We start from the raw sequence: 18,843 nt of genomic DNA, 5'->3' as shown, positions 1-18,843 counted from the left end.
TTATTTTGGTTGTGTACAGAATTCTCATATATCCTATATTCTACCACCCTGATGAAATTATTTTCGGGAACAGCATAACACCAAATATCATGGTAAATGCGGTTACTTTCACAATTACTCTCACCTCTCAAATAAACGTACCGGTACGTTTATTTTTTTCAGCCTCAAAATCCACCCGGTACAATCTTATTTTAGACGGTACGTTTATTTATTTTTTTCAAATTGGGGCTTTCATTACTAACCTAGGACCCCAAAAATATTGAAATTTTGGGTTTTTCTGCCGATATTTCCGTGGTATTTTTGCTCAAAATTTACTATTTTGGGGGGAGCTGCCTGACGTGACTTACCAGGTCCCCCAGTACGCACAGGGCGGATCTCCCATGTGGCAAGCCAAGAGTGTCGGCTTTCCGAGGGAGTGTTCTTGTATGACAATCTTTTTCGTGGAACTTGTACAAATACAACTACTAGTACAAATATGTTTTCTCCTCGTTCTCAACACTTTTTCCTCGTAACTTCCGCGCCTTCCTCCACTTAACAGCATTAGTATAATTTTTATGGAGGCAAAAAATATATAATCAGACACTTGTCCCTCAGACACTTGGTACGTTCCGATCAGGCCGTGGGAGGCTGTTGAAAGTTCTTCACGATAGCAGATACTTTTGGTCATTTTATCAAAGTAGAAACTAAACTAACAATATATAATATGAAATATTTTTGAAAAGTTGGAGCACTGTTGTCATCAGATATGTTTATGAGCGTTTGTTACTGTCATTTAATCATCAGTTATTGTCAGTTCCACCCGATTTCATTCTATGTTTTGGAAAATCCAAATGCCGTCAGCACTCCCCAGAAGTAAACCTGACTGGACAACGCCCCCAAAGGGGCGGAGTCAAGTCTCTTCAGGCCTTTTAGGACTTTTACCGCCAGCAGGCATGGTGCAGTGGGCGGGGCAGTGTGCATATAAGCCGTGGGAAAGTGTTTCCCTGCCTCATAGATGAATACATTAAGCCATATTTGGTGTGTATCAGTTTCAAAGCTGGAGTCAAAATTTACAAAGGGCTCAAAGGAACGTGCTTTTTTTCTATCTTGCGGTAATGCCTGCAGAGGAATCAGCAATACGATATGAATGTAGAGGGAGGCGTAAAATGTTAAATACTTTCTGTGTTCTTTGACTTCTTTCTCTCACTAAATTTCTAGAATTGATAACAAGAGATGCAGAGAGGAATAGGTGCTGATATTTGTAGCTAGCCTTTACACATTAAAAGCTTCACTTGGTCAGTGCACTTCTTCTTCCATCGTGTATTTTGGACCATGGGATGTAATAACTATGTGTAGCTCACAGCAAATTGTGAATAGATTACATATGTACAGGTCAAATGTATTATTCTCTCTCTCTATATATATATATGACATTTTTCAAGGCCCAATCTAACCAATTACAAAAGTCCAAATATGATAAACATTTTAAGATTATGGCAGTGTGATGTAGCCATTCTTTTTGAAGTATTACAAAAATTTTCCATGATCACTTGCTTCAAGTTCCAAGTAGAAAATGTATGTACAAGTATCATGTAAATTTTCACAAAATTACGAATACTATAAATCAATCTTATATATTACCTTTTATTACAAAATGGAAAAAAAAGATAATATATCGAACAAGATAACTATGGTTATTCTGTTCATTATATATACAATTAACTGATACGGTACTCAGGCACAAATAAATAAAGAGAACCTACCTACTTATCATATTCTCTTGGACAGAAGTAGCATGGACACAGTTTACATCGGTATGCCTGAACACCACAAACGAATGCAAACGAGCAGGCAGACCCAGTTTACATGTCAATTTGGTATTTTTCCGGGGGGTACTTTTATTCCAGGGGGTACTTTTATTAGATTTTGAAGATTTGTCCGGGGGGTACTTTTATTCCAGGGGGTACTTCTATTTGAGAGGTGAGAGTACTGTAGCAAATATTACGTAGCCTTGCAGTGTTTTTAATTTGCGTTTAAAACAACTAGTCAATGACATACATTTTTCATAGTTTCTTTTTTCGTTATCATTGGTTATAATGCAAAATTATGCTTTTTAATTCATAAAACTACCTTCTGATAAATACATTTGTACAAAACAAATAAATTTGTAGTTTACCTTTATCCGTGGGGTAACCTATATCCGTTGTTTTGAAAAACAGGTCTTTAGGGATATCAAGTCGACGGACGGGGGTTTTACATTGCATCGTTTACAAATATAATTGCAGTTTGAAACCATAGTCCATTGACATACAATCTCTGAATTACCTGTTTTCTAATATGACGGATATAGGTTACCCCGCGGATAAAGGTTATTTAGATGAGATTCTGACCTCCCCAAATGGTGTGTAGAACTGGACCACGTTGATGTCCCTGTCCTGTTGTTGTGACTTCTGTGAGCCTCCGACAGCAAGCACGGCCCCGCAGTGATTCCACGCGATGCCAATCACCTGCATACCTGTGTCAATCAGCACTGGGGCTGTGGGGAGGGTACATTAGATATGTCTTATTAGGGGCTGTAGGGAGAGTACAATAGATTATCAGACAGGGGTGGGTATTGGTAGGGCCTAGGAAAAATTGTCGTGTTTCCTACCCTAGAAAAACCTGCCGATCCTAGCCTTGTTTTGGGTGGGCAGAGGAGTCACATATCTTTCAGTTAAATTTTTTATTTAACCAGCTTCCTATATTTTATTGAAGTAAAAAAACGGCTTGTCCTATCTAAAGAAGGATAAATGTAACGTTATCCACTGACCTGATTTGTAACCATTATGTGCAAAATTAAAGTTTGACACTGAAAACATAAACAGATTTCAGTTTAACCTTGTTAAACTGTATTGTATCACTAGTGCTTGGGGCCAAAGTCTACAAAATCAAAAAGAAAATTAAAGAAAAAAAGATAACCCCTACCTACCGACCCTATTTTTTTTCAGGACTGAAACAGCAAACACAACATTTTTTTCCTAGGCCTAGTCTGGTATCCTTAGCTAGTTACAAACACATGTACATGCATTAATTGCTTTCCTGTATAATAGTCCAGCACCCAATAATAGAAAAATGTTTGGTATTTGAATATTTGCCTGAAGAGGGCTGTTAAAATACAATTGAAATGTATTAGACAGGGATGGGTATTGGAGGTCTGGTATACATGCAATTCTAGCTACATTCACTCCTTTAATTGCTTTCTTGTAGAATAGCCGGGCACCCGTTAATAGAAAATGATTGGTATATGAAGATTTGAATAGGGCATTAATGATCTGAATACAGTAACATATTTAGTGATTAGTTATTCATTTATCATATGCTAAGCGGCAGACACAAATTCAATTCCAAAGCAAACTAAGCATAAAATCAAAATCAGAGTCCAGATTCAAACAAAAAAATCAAACACACAAACTTCCCTTAGGCCACACCAATTTAATTTCTTGGTTCTCGGATTTCCCGACCCATTTTTTTCAAATTTGAAAATAAAAAAAATTTAGTCCCAAGGCCACACCAATTTAATTTCTTGGTTCACGGATTCGCTCGCTCCTATTTTTTGGGAAAAAAAATAAAAATAAAAATTACCACTCAGCAAATTTTCACCATTAATGAAACCATTCACCAGCTTTCTGGTGTAGCAAATTGGCCTTTATATTATAAGCTCCTTAAAGTGTGGGTACAGGTGCTGTTACTGTACAATAATAGTGTTTTTGTACTTTTTTCAAGCTGAAAACTTTTTTTCTTTATGTTTTGGATTAGCCGTTACCTTTACCCCAACCATTTTGCAATTTTTATTTTCATTTTTATTTCGCCCTCTCGCTCCATATTTTTCATGAAAAAATCCGTGAACCAAGAAATTAAATTGGTGTGGCCCAAGGAAAATAAGATAGGTTTTGCTGTTGCAGACCCCATTCCATGGGCACATACTGATGATAAACCAATCAGAGCGCTTATTTGCAGTCACTGTGATGATGATCAGAACAGTGGTATAAAATCAAAGGAAGAGATTCATTGGATAAATCATGCCATGAAAAGCTGAAAACTTGACTACTTACCTTGTTTTTTTGTGTTATATAAGTTCACCACAGACTTTTTGCAATTTTTTTTCTCTTTTTTTTTTCGACCGCCCGCCCCAATATTTTTCTGAAAAAATCCGAGAACCAAGAAATTAAATTGGTGTGGCCATACCTTCGTCATACTCGTGTCTCATGATCTGACATCTGCCGTTGTCGAAGCAGATTGCCAGACACGGGCAGTTTGGCTCCACGAAACCATCTGTCCCGTTGTACCACTCCATCCCAGCAATCCGCACAGCGCCCGTCACGTTAGTCAGACAGTACAGGACCATCTTGTTCTGTGAAAAAAACAACAATCAAATCCACTCAGTATCATTGACCAATCAGAAAACTCTATAGCCTGTCACTCAAAAGTCTGGACCAATCAGATTAACACTTCCATAGTACATGTTAGTTGCAAGGTGTCAATTTGAAGTTTTTCATACATGTAAGCTTCTGTGATTGGATAATAATGCCATAGTGAGAGGGGCAAGCAGACAAAAGATGTGAACAGCATCTTCCATAAGTGACTACTAGTAGTAGTACCACATTAGGAATACATAATCTTGCAAATGTTTTGGATAAACATTGGGGAAAAATCAAACTCAAACTAGACTAAGACTGTAAGAGTACATCAACAATAAATAGTAAAAACTTAGCAATGTCAGCATTCATGCTTAGAACAAAATCTTGACCAAAAAAAAAATGTTTGGTGACAAGAGGATAGACTTACGCAGAAGTTGCCGAGGTTGTCAAAGATCTGGATCTCTCCATTGGTCATCCCAAATATCAGGGACTTCCCATCTGGGGACCACTGGAGGGGGAGGGGGGTACATGGAAATATTTCATGTTATAACAAATGATGATGGTACTAACGTTACATGGCTGGTGCTTGAAATTGTTCTTTTGGCATATATGCCTGTACCACTCTGTTAGGAAAGTAGACTTTATGAAGACATAATACTTTTGGTGTCATTAAATAAAAGATATACAATGCACTCCATTTACCTTTTTTGCAACATCATTTTATAGAAAACAAAAAAGGCAGCAGTATACGCTGAAACAGGGCTCTAGCCAGCTCGACATTTTTTTCCGTCAGCCAATTCCCATTGTCGCGAAAACACTATTCCAGGAGTTAGAGAGACTGAACTGAGACCTTGAAAAACGGGTTTTAATGAGATTATCGTATGCGAAAGGGCACCGACACACATTGTCAACAATCATAACAATAGCAAAACAAACAGTGTGTGGCTTTTACGACCGTGGACGGCGTCCCCAAGCAGCCTGTAGCTTCCACCAAGGAGCTTTTATCAGATTTTTGTCCGTCAAAGTTGACGGATTAGTTTAAAAATTTTTCCGTCACACGCAGCAAATTTCCGTCAATTGACGGAAAAAACGGACGCTGGATAGAGCCCTGCGCTGAAATACATTTGTCTAGTTCAAACCATAATGATCCCTACAGAAAAATCTCTGATCAGTGTTGACAAAGGATCAGGAAAAATGTTGTCTACTCACAGCCACGTTAGACAGCTGCATCCCCTTCAGTTCCTTCCCCCAAATTCTGTTCCCATCCACAGAGCCTACAATCACTGCACCTGGAGAGGGGAGGGGGGCATAACATCAAGTCAATATTTCAAATACATTTACTCTGCAATAGTTTAAGGTCTCAGAACACAGTTTTTCGGGTATGGGGATTTACATGGTTAAGGACCCCAAAGTGAGGTGGTTCGACGACTCAAAACCTATAGTAGGGTGCAGATACAATTCACAAGAATTTAGTATGTTGAAGTTGAGGGTACAAGCTACAAAATATCTGAAGATGAGCATAGATTTGCCGGCTCGTTTTTCTATAACAGACACTTTGATTTGACCCCCAGCGGAGGTCATGGAACTGCAGGCGGCGAACAGGAAGTGCCGGTAACATATCAAGGCGCAAATTCCCGCCGGCCGAAAAAGCGACGTAATCCAACTTACACAGTATGAACGCCGATGTATTCCTCTACTATTCACCACAGATTCCACCTCGCTGTCGTGCACGGAAGAATAAATACGGCCTTTGCAAGTACCGCGATGCACTATTTTAACCCGAACTACTTTTGGGGACGGGGGTCGCGGATAATTACTGTGTTATGAGACCTTAAGCCAACTTGACCTTGGATTTCTTTACGTTCATACAATAAAACTAGTCAAGATACAAAACCGTACCAAATTTTAGAGCAGAAATCCAAATGGTTCCTGAGATATGGCCAACTTTGCACTTTGGCGCCTAGCACAGGTGTCGGCACTGTACAAGGACTATCTGAGGGGCCGCCAATTGGTCTCATTATCTCAACAAACTTGATATTCTGGCTGACTTTTTCTGTTATAAGGAGCTTGCCAGACCACATTCTACCGTTCTGAGTGATTGGGGTTGGGGGTTTGTCTTTTTTAGGGCGGAAAAAGGGGGGGGGGGAGTCGAGCGGGCTTTAGACCGCACTAAGTCCTATACTTAAGCATAGGGAACGGTCTAGGCGGCCGTTGCCATGGTAACGGCGGGTCAGACGGTAACAAAAATCTTACAGTTCAAGTCAGCCGAGGTCAATTACCAACATATCGGTCAAATTTAATGTGCTTGTCCGTCCCTGGGGAATTCACGCTGTGGATGAAGCCAACTTGACCTTGGATTTCTTTACGTTCATACAATAAAACTAGTCAAGATACAAAACCGTACCAAATTTTAGAGCAGAAATCCAAATGGTTCCTGAGATATGGCCAACTTTGCACTTTGGCGCCTAGCACAGGTGTCGGCACTGTACAAGGACTATCTGAGGGGCCGCCAATTGGTCTCATTATCTCAACAAACTTGATATTCTGGCTGACTTTTTCTGTTATAAGGAGCTTGCCAGACCACATTCTACCGTTCTGAGTGATTGGGGTTGGGGGTTTGTCTTTTTTAGGGCGGAAAAAGGGGGGGGGGGGAGTCGAGCGGGCTTTAGACCGCACTAAGTCCTATACTTAAGCATAGGGAACGGTCTAGGCGGCCGTTGCCATGGTAACGGCGGGTCAGACGGTAACAAAAATCTTACAGTTCAAGTCAGCCGAGGTCAATTACCAACATATCGGTCAAATTTAATGTGCTTGTCCGTCCCTGGGGAATTCACGCTGTGGATGAAGGTCTCAGAACACAGTTTTTCGGGTATGGGGATTTACATGGTTAAGGACCCCAAAGTGAGGTGGTTCGACGACTCAAAACCTATAGTAGGGTGCAGATACAATTCACAAGAATTTAGTATGTTGAAGTTGAGGGTACAAGCTACAAAATATCTGAAGATGAGCATAGATTTGCCGGCTCGTTTTTCTATAACAGACACTTTGATTTGACCCCCAGCGGAGGTCATGGAACTGCAGGCGGCGAACAGGAAGTGCCGGTAACATATCAAGGCGCAAATTCCCGCCGGCCGAAAAAGCGACGTAATCCAACTTATACAGTATGAACGCCGATGTATTCCTCTACTATTCACCACAGATTCCACCTCGCTGTCGTGCACGGAAGAATAAATACGGCCTTTGCAAGTACCGCGATGCACTATTTTAACCCGAACTACTTTTGGGGACGGGGGTCGCGGATAATTACTGTGTTATGAGACCTTAAGGCCTAAATCAGGCACCTATACAAGAAGCATAATCCAAACTGTCACAGAGTACTTAAATCATTCATAAATCTGACCAATCCCTAATTTTTCCAGAGAAATATGGACTTTTAACGTAATCGTCCGCAGTGCGAGGGGAGCTTACCGTCCTCGTACACGATACAGATCTTCTGTCCGTCAGCATTCCACTGCATGCTGCGTACCACCGACTTGTTCCTGTTGTTGATCATCTCCTCATACCACAGACCTGAGGAAAAGTTAGAACAGTTATCAACCAATTTGCTGGACAAAACACATCTGATATCAATTAGGCTTTTAGCTAGGATTTTATTATAGGGGGTCCAAATTTCTTGGTGAGTCGCGGTAAGTGATATTATAGACACCACTAATTGTAGGCGGGTCTGGGGCATCCACCTTTCATGGTACCGAGCTGTAGAGGATCTTAAGTTAAAATGGTGCAGTCTAAGGTATCCTGATGGGCAAAATTACTCTCCGAGAGGTCACAGTAGAAGATTTTTTAAATCCTATCATATAAGAATATGTGACCTTTGTACAGCATCCAGACGATGATGAGGCCGTACTGGTCACTAGTGGTCAGCTTCTGAAAGTGTTCGTTCCACGTGCACACCTGGACGGCACCTGGTAGGGAGAATATTGGACATTAGATACAATGTACATTGTACTGCCATTTTCTAGAGTTGGGAATAATAACAATTAACAATATTTCATGAATGTTGATTTTTTTCCTCTCCTCTTTTCCCTTTTATTTTGTTATACCTTAATTTGTATACAAAGATAGCGTGGGGGTGCCACTGTGCCATTCCTTACGTCTCTCTCTCTCTATATATATATATATTACATATTATATTAGCAATACACTGTATCTAGACATCAACACTTTCAAAGACGCTGATAGACTCTAAAATCCTGTTTTTAGTATAAGAACTGTTTGAAAATGTCTGTAAAAAGCACCTTCATTGCGCCAAACTGGAAATGAATTTTTCATCATTTGTTAATTTATTACGATCATTAGTCTTTCTATAGGATTTAACATAATTTCAAATATCACCATGAAAAGTGAACATACCACTGTGTCCCTCCAGAGTCTGGTTCATAGACAGGTTACTGGGGGCAGCAAGGCCCTTCATCTTCACATCCTTACCTGGGGAAAAATGATACAACACATCTTATTAATATCATATATATATGTATAGCACATCACATACACACAAACACACACATGCACACACATACACATACACACTCAGACACATAAACAATAAACACAGGCAAATAGAAACAGTCTTGTTGCTCCCAGGAGTCGAACCCTGGCCTGCCAGTTCACGACCCAATGCCAAAAGGTCTGGACCATTTGGAATGGTCAGTTGGTGGTGCTTGAAACCCACTGTTACACTACTCCCCCTTTTCTTTTTAGGATCCGTCCTCAGATATCAGAGTTCAATATCCCTGTGTCGCACATCTAGCCTATCACTCACAGACGGCATGGGAACCAAAATAATTTGAAGGAGACGAGCAGAAACAGGCTCCTGGATCCCGGGATTCAAACCCACGCCGCCAGCTCACAAACCCAACACACTGAACCGTTACGCCAAAAGGGTCAGACCCGTTGGGCATGGTCAGTTTGGCGGCACTTGAACCCCACTGTTAGGACCCGTTCATGACGCAAAAAATGAAACGGTTCTATCGGTTAGGCCTGGAAATCCGACATCAAACGGTTTGCATTTTGCGTTCACGATGCAAACTTGCAAACCGTTTCAGTTCCTTGAAAAGGCATGGTAATGTTTCGGACCGTTCATGATGACAAAACTTATCCGTTTCAGCTGGCCTAACCGATAGAACCGTTTCATTTTTTGCATCATGAACAGGGCCTAAGTGTTACACCAGTGCAGACTTACTGGACTGTGACTCCAGTTTGAGAACCTTGAGTAGTCCATCCTCCCCTCCACATGCGATGTAGCCCTGCTCACGGTTCCAGGCCAGCGCTCGCAGCTTGGTGTTGTTAGGGATCGCAATCTGACAGGGTAGTTAGACAACATGTGAAAAATGTAATTATAACCATATAGAGAAGGACATTATCTTTTAATAGAGCCTGTCGATGCAGGTAACTTATAGTTATACAACTGTAGTTATATCTAGGCCTGTTGTCAGGGACAACAAAATTGAAAGGATCTTAAAGCATTATAGCACGTAAATCTGCAAGAGCCAAATTGCAATGGCTCGAATAACACCATGGCAAATGCAGTGCCTTGAATGACATTTTTATAATATCATTATCAAGAACATCAATTTGAAATAGAATTACTGTTTGATATATTATTAGGTTTTGACCTCTACGTTATATCAACATGTATAAGCAGGATCCATGTTAAGTGTTTTGAACTTCACAGCTTTGTTCCAGTTGATCCGGTACGATACAAAGCTGGATAGACATTTCTGTGGGAGTTAAAAAAGTGAAATAAAAATTTTGCCAAGTATGAAGATTGTAGCTTGCATTTGAATGAATAAATTCGTTGTTACTCAACAAGCTAAACAAGGGCCACCCACCTTCTTGCTCAGATAGATGAACATCTTTGTTGTCTTTGTTCCTGCAGCCGCTGATCACCAAAAACGCTCTGTTTCCGCCACAATCAGCGATATTTTCCAGCAAGACAAGTCAAAATTCAAACTTAGTCCGCCATATTTCTTTGCCAGGAATTCCTACCTAATTTGCATAATCTCGTTTGGATGTGTATCCCCGGTAACAAGATATTTGTAAGCCTTTCTCTAGCATTTATAGCCCTAATATGTCCATCAATTAAAGCTTGATAGTTTTTTTTATCTCAAAACTTTACAATATTTTGTGAAAAAATTTAAACTTTTATTATTTTTGTAGAGTTGGGGGAACTCGTTTCAAGTCTCGCGAGAAGTGGTGCACATCCGGGAACTTCTGACCGCCATCTTTCTTTTCCCCCGAGCAGCCATACTTGCTGCACGTTTTCCGGTAAATTCTGCAAGAATTTCGTCAAAATTTGCTATCATTTCACGATTTTCCTCACTTGTCTTTATATTAATGGATTTTTAAGATAACTATGATCGTGTTTTACCGTTTCAGTGGTGGTAGGAGCTCGGAAAATTAGCCAAAATGAAGCAAAAGGTGGGTGAATTTTCAAGTGTACACATGATGGGTTCTGTCACCAAAATTTCGTGGCATGAGTGCAACGTTACTTTGCAAGCACAGAGAGTTGATCACAGTGTCATCATCATCATCACATAGAGTTTAGCCATATGTAGAACGTAACATTTCCATTAGATGTGGTAATCCTTTGATCCAACTCTTCTACAATTATTTTTAAACATGCATGGGCACCTGGTACAAAAGTGCCCCCTCCCACATGGTCCACAAGACCCCCCAAAGTATATAATTTGTACTAGTAGGTATTCACACAGTTTTGTAAAGTTATGAGCCTAGCCAGACTTGTTGGACCTTAAAATTTCACAGCTAATAAGAGAATGTTACTTGTTTGTAAAAGTTACTATAGTATAAACTGCCCTGCTTTTAATTCCTATATGAAATCATTATGTTAGTGAAAGAAGAAGAAGAAAAAAGAAGAAGTTTATATTGTTGCCAAATATTCATGAAATACACGTAGAATCCCGGTCTTTATGTTAGTGAAAGAAGAAGAAGAAAAAAAAAAGTTTATATTGTTGCCAAATATTCATGAAATACACGTAGAATCCCGGTCTTTAATCTTGCAGTTCTTTATAAATTTACTCCAACAATAATCCCTTTCACAGAGATCATTATATATGCATGTGCGGCGACAGGATTTCTTATCCTACTAGGTTACAGTAGGTAATACATTTGTATTTCAAAGGTAAAGAAAGGCACAGAAGAAGAAAACAAATCTTTTTCCGAGCCTTTACCTTTGGCATATAACCTAGAATTTCTGTCGTTGCATTATGATCCCTGTGAAAGGGCTTAAAGCGATAGGCTGGATATTACTGTTTCCAGGGCCTCCTCGAAGCAGCTCTAGGGCGGACATTCCTCAATTTGGGGCATGTTGGCACAAACTAACTTATAAACAATCTACTGTTCTCTAAATCTAATAAACTTTCCAAATCCTTTAACAGAGAAAGACGATGGAGAGTATCAACTCCCGGCTGCAGCTGGTGATGAAGTCTGGGAAGTACGTCTTGGGCCTGAAGGAGACCCTGAAGGTGCTGAGGCAAGGGAAGGCCAAACTCATCATCATAGCTAACAACACCCCCGCACTCAGGTTGGTACAGTCTGCATCCTTACGTATTACAGTAATATGTAATGGTGAAGATTCACGAATAGGAACAAAACACAAATTGAACAAAAGGCAAGGTCAAAATCAAAACACCCCCACACTCAGTCATGTTGGGATGTTCCTTGTCCCAAGGTAAGTATTAATACATTTTCCAATCTTAGTTAGAATCTACCTATTCATGTGTCAATGACTTAATGTTATATGTTCCAGTAATAAGATATGCAAGATAACAGTTGGACGGGTAGTTAGTATGATAGATGTTTCAATTAGCACTACAGGTCTTGCTCAGTCACTGACCAAAGGTAGTGGATGCTACCTGAAATGTATAGCCGTGTCCAAAATCCTTCCAGTGTCTCAAATGACTGTTAGCTTACCTGTCCCATCAATAAGATTTATGCTAATCTTACAACTTTTTCCCCCTGCAGGAAGAGTGAGATTGAGTACTACGCCATGTTGGCTAAGACAGGTGTCCATCATTACTCTGGTAACAACATCGAGCTAGGTACAGCCTGTGGTAAATACTTCAGAGTCTGCACACTGGCCATCACAGATCCAGGTATGCACTTAACTTTAGTTACTGGAAGTGTTGACATTTTTGTGGTGGGTTAATGTTTGCAGCTTTCACGACAACATTGTCACTGCGAATTTAAACCACCACGAAATGCTCATTCTGTCTTTTGCCCTCCTAACACCTTGTTCAACTGCAAATAAAAAAAAAGAACATGTGTCTACAGAATTACCAATACAGCTAGTATGGATTTCGATCAGAGTTTCTGTCAATCCTAAATTTCCAGTCAATCCATCAATCTAAAGCAACATTAAACTAATCAAGTTAATCATTTGAAAAGTTTTGACAATCTTATTATAAAAAATCTTCATTGGTTCTCCATATTGGGATCAGCAATTCTGACAAATTGGAATCTGTACTCTGACTCATGTATTTGCTTATTCTATTGTAATTGTAATGAGCAAAATACCGGAACCAAAGAGTTTTGAGAATTGATGATGTAAAAAATCTTTGCCATCTCCAGGTGACAGTGACATCATTCGCAGCATGCCAGCAGAAGACAAGGGCGAGTCGAAGTGAGCAGCACCATCTAGCAAGTCACAACAGTACTGCAATAGAAGATCTTAATGCTGTGAATGAAATAATAAACATCTCCAGTTTAAACTTGTCTTGGTTTTTATTTGCGTATTACATTGTATAGCTGTTGTGGTGTGCAGATTGTGTAGTCTGCTAAGGTACCTGTTTGACAAAAGATTGTATTGCCTACTATTGGTTGGCAATGTGTCGAGTATATACAAATGTACTGTAATTCACTTTGTCTTCTCGGTACCAAACTTTCACAGTCTGAGAAACTCGAACTTGTCCTCGGAACTAAATGTTCACGGTGACAGCAGGTGCACGTAAAAAAGGTCAATGAATTATTTGTTATCTGTAATGATAAGCTCACTTTACAGGTGTCACAGTGAAAACCGTGAACATAAGAGTATGTTGAAAAAAATCAGGAATTACAGTATGCTTGTTGGTCAAAGCCATATGGAATGTACATGGCAAGGAATGCTGGGAAGTTTGCATTTAATTCTGTCTGTGAAAAGGTCAGGGGAGGTCTAGATAAACATTACCTGAAATTGTCAACAAAACATGTTCAAGTCTTTCATAGCAACAGAATGCTGCCACAGCAAACATCTATTTCTTGTTCCTAAATGCCAGCCTTTCTAAACTAGTGACAGCTTCTGTATCTGTATCTATATAGCCGGTATAACCGCCGTTCGGCGTAACACACCAGCTCACAGCTTCACTGACTTAGAGGAAAAAATGCGGAAACCCTAATTGTGTCATGTATTTGTGTGTCCGAGGTCAAAGTGAAATGGACTATGTAATGATAGGCATTGGTAACGTGCATGGGTGGTTGGACTTTGGACCAGTGGTGGCACTTGACTCTGACTCAAACATGGTGCTGTGTCTAACTGTCTACGGATGAATCTACAGCAGACAAACCCGAAGCTTGGTTCACAACTGTGCAAGTTCAACCAACATGCTAGTTATAGCATAGGCTCCTGGTAAAGGCTCCTATACTATAGCTTAGGATGTGCACTCCTGGTATTACAATAATTAGAAACGTTGACCTTTGAACTTGCCAGTTCAGGTTGTAAATTTGCTCATGCCACTGTTATGAAAAGTCGTAACACAAGCCATGGAGATTGAGGAAGGTACATCTTGGTGTGAGAAGAAATATCCAGGCGTCTCAGATTCAGGAGTTCCAGAGACAGACTTAGATGGTTCTATGACAGACCAGGTGTCAAGGACATTCCAGGATAGAGGCACCACAAATGGGGCTGATACAAAACAAAAGATATCTGTACAGGGAAAGAAAGAACTGCACACAGCTTCTATAGACAAGTCCTTTCTATCATCAGTCTTTGGTTGGTTCAAATCAGCATCAAAACCTACAGGTAAGATAATTTTATCTTTTTTTTTTTTTTGGAAGGACGGGTATATGCCTTCATGTACATGTATTTTTCACAAAGATATCGTGATGTGTTTGTCCAATAGCATCAACATGTCCAATAGCATACAGTCTTTGCTACGACAGTTGACAAAGTGTTATCAATAGAATTAACCAAAGAGTGCTGTACTGTAGAATATGCTGTTTTGTATTACATTCCACAACAGTAAATGATATTCATTTATTTACTGACATCACCACACTTGTGGAAGGATTGACATAACAGGTGAATATCACCTTTCAAAATATGAACCCTGAGACCAGACTGTAAGGTTTGATCCACTCACACCGAGAAGGACTCTTACTCTTTTTGATAAGTTTGGTGTGTTTTTGAAGTTCCAAGGGACCTGTAGCTATCCCCAAACACGAGAGCTCCGTTTGATATCCTATCCGAGGGTTGGCAGTTCAAACCATGAAGTAGCTTATTGTATTCCAGCCAGTCTGACAGGTCGTCAGCTGACCCCCCGGGAGTTGTACCACCTCTGCCGTACCCTGGGTCCACACTGGGAGCAGGTTGGTCAGCAGCTGGGGCTGGACCAGGACACGCTTGACCGCTGTGCTCTGGACAACAGGGACAGTCAGTGGGGACAGGTACACGACATGCTGCTGACATGGATGGAGAGGTCGGGGGTCAAGGCTACGGTGGAAATGTTGACTGAAGGTCTGCAAGCTGTAGGGGTGGGGCCACACCTGTATAACTGTATCAGAGGTACCAGTCTATCTTGTTTTTGTCATTGTCTGTTATGTAGTCCAACCATGTTGATTTGATAACATAAATGCAGAAATGTTCGCGGTGGTTTTATGTTTGCCGCGAACTTATAACTATCACAAACATTTTTCCATTACAGTATGTGACTACAGTGTATGGCACTACCGCGAACTTAAAACCGCCACGAACAGATGTTCCCTGTGTGGCAGGGACTGTCTTTCTCTTATAGGACTGTTAAGCCACAGTTGACGCTGTAGGACTGATATCAATTGGGATTTTACCATGGTCAATATTGACCGTAGGGGGCCCTATAATTATATATCATATATATATATATATATTTATTCAGTGGATTGGTGAAACAAATATTGGAAAATGTATACTAATGTCACAGAACATTCCAAGGTCAAAGAAGATGTGAAAGAAGAAAAATGATTCTATTGTTCATAATTACTATATTCAATATAATCTATGTTCAATTTTTCATAAGGCCATGTTGAGACCAGGTTTGACTGTAATGTTACATCCTTGCTGTTTCTGTGTACAGTTCCATCACTGTTCGAACTGAACCATCTGGCCTGGAAACTAAGTGATGCTTCAGGTTGGGAGGATGTGATGCTGCATCTAGGTCTGACACAAGACGACATCCGACATGCCAAAGATGCCCACCCAGACTACAGGTGCAGTCAGGTGCACCACATGTTACTGATGTGGGTAGAGAAGTCAGGAACAGAGGCTACAGTGGGCCGGCTGTGTGACGCTCTGAAAAACCACAACGTTGAAACAGAAAAATTTCTCTTTCTTACAGGTACCCACTTTTGTTATTTCATCATGTCTAAATTACCTCACTTAAGCCACACCAATTTAATTTCTGGTTTCTAGAAGTAGAATAGAAAAAAAAATTGTATTTTAGCCTCAAATATGAACCTGAAAACAGAGTGTGATGACTTACTAGTAGGTTGACCTTTGGTATCATGACAATATATATTTGGGCAAAATTCTCCCTTTTGAGAGATTTTGAGTAATTAGCAACAACTAAATGACTTAGTTCGGCCCTTTGGGCCATGTGACTGGACATCACCTGATTCTCCGTCTTCGTCCATTTTTTCCCTGTCCGCAAGGGAGCGAGGTCGTCTTCCGTTGCATCCATTAATACCTTTCATTGGTGACAGAAATGTCCAAAATCTACCCAGTTGCTTGTCAATGAGTAACTGTTGCTGTAATCTTGCCTTCAGTGACAAACATTGATTGTATTCTCTGACCTGTGTTACCATATTTTCTAGACCCGTCGTTAAGGCAAGTTACGCTATGGGACTTGGCCCAACTTTCCCGCTCCTTCCACTCGGACTGGGAACCTCTGGCTTTAGGACTGGGCCTTACAGAAGACGACATTGAAAGTTGTAAGAAGAAGTATCCAAACAACGTATCCAGACAACTCCTGTCTGCTCTCCTCCTGTGGAAAGTACAGTCTGGTACCCAGGGTACAGTCAGCATGCTGTCAGGGATTGACTCCCATATATACAAGTCTCTCCTAAGTAAGTTTGTTTAATTTGATTTGATTTTTTTATCAATACATTGTATAAAAAACTGTTATTGTTGTCTAATCTAGCTACAGACATATAATACAATACTAACATTATCCAATTTTACTTACAATAGATTGTATTTTGAACAATGATGTTAAAGGTGTAGACATCAAGTTTATCATTATGTACAGAAGTCGTTTAACTTTAGTTCCATGTAACAGTTTTAACATCTTGAAATCCTCTGTCTTTATGGTCCAAGGCAGTTTGGGTACTCTTACAGGAAGTTAAGGGTCGTTAAGTCAAGGGTCCCAGAATACCTGTTATCTCATTTTCTGCCTTCCATTTTCAGCTATACACATCTCTGTTGCTGTATAATTATAGACACTGTGAAAGATACAACAGACAGACTCAGGGAGAAGTTCACAATGTATAATGAATTAAACAAGAAATTCACAAAAACTAAAGAAAGATTTCACAAAATGTATATTAACAGATCTTTAATGTCTTGTTTTGGACATGTTTTTTTGTGTTTCCCAGGCCCATCAGTTCCAGTAGCCAGTGTGTGGCAGTTGGGAACTGTTGGTAACAAACTTCACCCTGACATATGTGATGCAGTGTGTCTCCATCTGGGACTCACAAGGGAAATGATACAGGCACACAGGGAAAAATATAGACTTGATTCTTCAGAAGCCTGGGAAATGTCACAATATGGCATTCACAACATTTCCCTACTCCTAAGGTGGCTGAACATGGCTGGAAGCCAGGCTACGCTTGACAAGTTGTGTGAGAGTCTTCACTATGCAGATGTACAGCTGGACATGTATAACTTCCTTTTTGGTGAGTCTTTGTGACACATGAAACTTACTCGAATAAAGAGCCCTGGTGTGCAGTCCATAAAAGTACAATCATAACATACAGAAAATAGTCGTAAAGGGCAATTAGCAAGTTCTGGGCAATGATATGTGATGTGATGCAATTGATCAAGTATTCACAGAGTTCCAAACATTTCATGTCGAGTTAATTTATGAAGAAATTTTAGATTATTAGATAAAGAGCAAATGAGTGGTAAAGGCAGAGACAGAATTACATGTATCATAGTATTACATGTAATCATTTTTTCATGGCTGTGTAAATTAGAGTGGACTCATTCCTCAAACCAGCCACATCTGCCTGTCACGCAGACTAGTTTTGTTCTTCTTGAGTGGCTAGAGGCTTAATGACTCAAGTACATGCAATAGCCAGCGAAAGGGTATGTCACCCCGTAAGGGGCGGTATAACCCCGTTGTGTGTAAGCAAGTTAACCGATGATGATGATGATGATGCAGCTCCAGATGTCTTACTGAGGGACAACTATGGTGTGAAAGATGTTGTTAGCTTGAGGAATGAGTCCACCATACTTTACACATTTCTATCCTTGCCCCCAGACCCAATCACATCCAGACACCCAACAGACTTGGAGCTGGTCCAGCTGGCCGTACAGCTGCACTCCATCCCCTGGGTGCTGACCCACCTGTGCTGTCCAATGGGCTTCCAGCACCACGACGTGCTATGCTGGGAGCGGACCGACCCGGGCGGCACGTGGTTCCAGGTCCATGCCATGCTGGAAGACTGGCGGAACAAGTTTGGCGGGGAAGCCACGGTCGTAAAACTGTGTGGGCAGTTACATGACGGTGGAGTGGCGCCTGACAAATACTGGTTTTTGTGTCATGAAGAGCCCAAGTCGTTTGAAGGCTAACAACGTTTACAGGTGGTTCGTGCAATCTTTATGACCGGTGGAATGGGATTCTCTCTCTCCCTCTTGCCTTCTTGGATTCTCTGATGACTACTTGGCGGGGAGGCCACCGTCGAAATACTGTGTGGGCAGTGATTGACGGTGGAGTGATGCCAGATAAATACTGGTTTTTGTGTCATGAAGGTGAACGGTGATAGGTGGTTCATGCAATCTTCATGACTGGTTGAGCAAGTTTGGTGCGTAGGCCTCGGTCATAAAACTGTTTGGACAGTTACATGACGGTGGAGTGGGGCCTGACAAATACTGGTTTTTGTGTCATGAAGAACCCAAGTCTTTTGAAGGCTAACATCAGTGACAGGTGGTTCATGCAATCTT

At 40.6% G+C, this 18,843-nt stretch overlaps 4 protein-coding genes across 6 annotated transcripts in view; 3 read left to right on the top strand and 1 right to left on the bottom strand.

Annotated features, from left to right (window-relative positions):
- Positions 1-10,442, bottom strand: part of LOC118404244 (WD repeat-containing protein 35-like) — a 41,182-nt gene extending 30,740 nt beyond the window's left edge. For both annotated transcript variants that reach the window (XM_035803287.1, XM_035803288.1), the window contains exons 1-9: positions 10,265-10,442; positions 9,616-9,733; positions 8,787-8,861; positions 8,246-8,338; positions 7,845-7,946; positions 5,586-5,665; positions 4,804-4,884; positions 4,204-4,369; positions 2,370-2,515 (exon numbers count right to left, since the gene is read on the bottom strand). In XM_035803287.1, coding sequence (XP_035659180.1) covers positions 2,370-2,515; positions 4,204-4,369; positions 4,804-4,884; positions 5,586-5,665; positions 7,845-7,946; positions 8,246-8,338; positions 8,787-8,861; positions 9,616-9,733; positions 10,265-10,288 — 885 coding nt within the window. In that variant the 5' untranslated portion in view covers positions 10,289-10,442. The remainder of the gene's footprint in view (positions 1-2,369; positions 2,516-4,203; positions 4,370-4,803; positions 4,885-5,585; positions 5,666-7,844; positions 7,947-8,245; positions 8,339-8,786; positions 8,862-9,615; positions 9,734-10,264) is intronic.
- Positions 10,443-10,592: 150 nt separating this feature from the next.
- LOC118404246 (60S ribosomal protein L30) lies at positions 10,593-13,162 on the top strand. The gene is made up of 5 exons (XM_035803292.1): positions 10,593-10,700; positions 10,812-10,853; positions 11,831-11,976; positions 12,417-12,547; positions 13,023-13,162. Exons 2-5 carry the CDS (start codon positions 10,842-10,844, stop codon positions 13,076-13,078), a joined length of 345 nt encoding a protein of 114 aa, XP_035659185.1. The 5' UTR covers positions 10,593-10,700; positions 10,812-10,841; the 3' UTR covers positions 13,079-13,162.
- Positions 13,163-13,825: 663 nt separating this feature from the next.
- On the top strand, positions 13,826-16,471 carry LOC118405017. Its single transcript, XM_035804417.1, has 4 exons — positions 13,826-14,448; positions 14,938-15,210; positions 15,758-16,018; positions 16,446-16,471. The coding sequence occupies exons 1-4, from the start codon at positions 14,190-14,192 to the stop codon at positions 16,469-16,471; spliced, it is 819 nt and encodes a 272-aa protein (XP_035660310.1). The 5' UTR covers positions 13,826-14,189.
- On the top strand, positions 16,440-18,837 carry LOC118404029. Of its 2 annotated transcripts, XM_035802954.1 has the most exons (3): positions 16,440-16,745; positions 17,274-17,573; positions 18,161-18,837. In XM_035802954.1, the coding sequence occupies exons 1-3, from the start codon at positions 16,703-16,705 to the stop codon at positions 18,469-18,471; spliced, it is 654 nt and encodes a 217-aa protein (XP_035658847.1). In that variant the 5' UTR covers positions 16,440-16,702; the 3' UTR covers positions 18,472-18,837. The 2 variants fall into 2 exon arrangements, with proteins under 2 accessions (XP_035658847.1, XP_035658846.1); XM_035802953.1 differs by lacking the exon at positions 16,440-16,745 and having other exon boundaries at positions 16,786-17,573.
- Positions 18,838-18,843: the final 6 nt, after the last annotated feature.

Source organism: Branchiostoma floridae, chromosome 17 (assembly GCF_000003815.2).
Source record: "Branchiostoma floridae strain S238N-H82 chromosome 17, Bfl_VNyyK, whole genome shotgun sequence".
NCBI lineage: Eukaryota > Metazoa > Chordata > Leptocardii > Amphioxiformes > Branchiostomatidae > Branchiostoma > Branchiostoma floridae.
The sequence above is the reverse complement of the archived record's forward strand: the minus strand, read 5'-3'. Positions and strand labels throughout refer to the sequence as shown.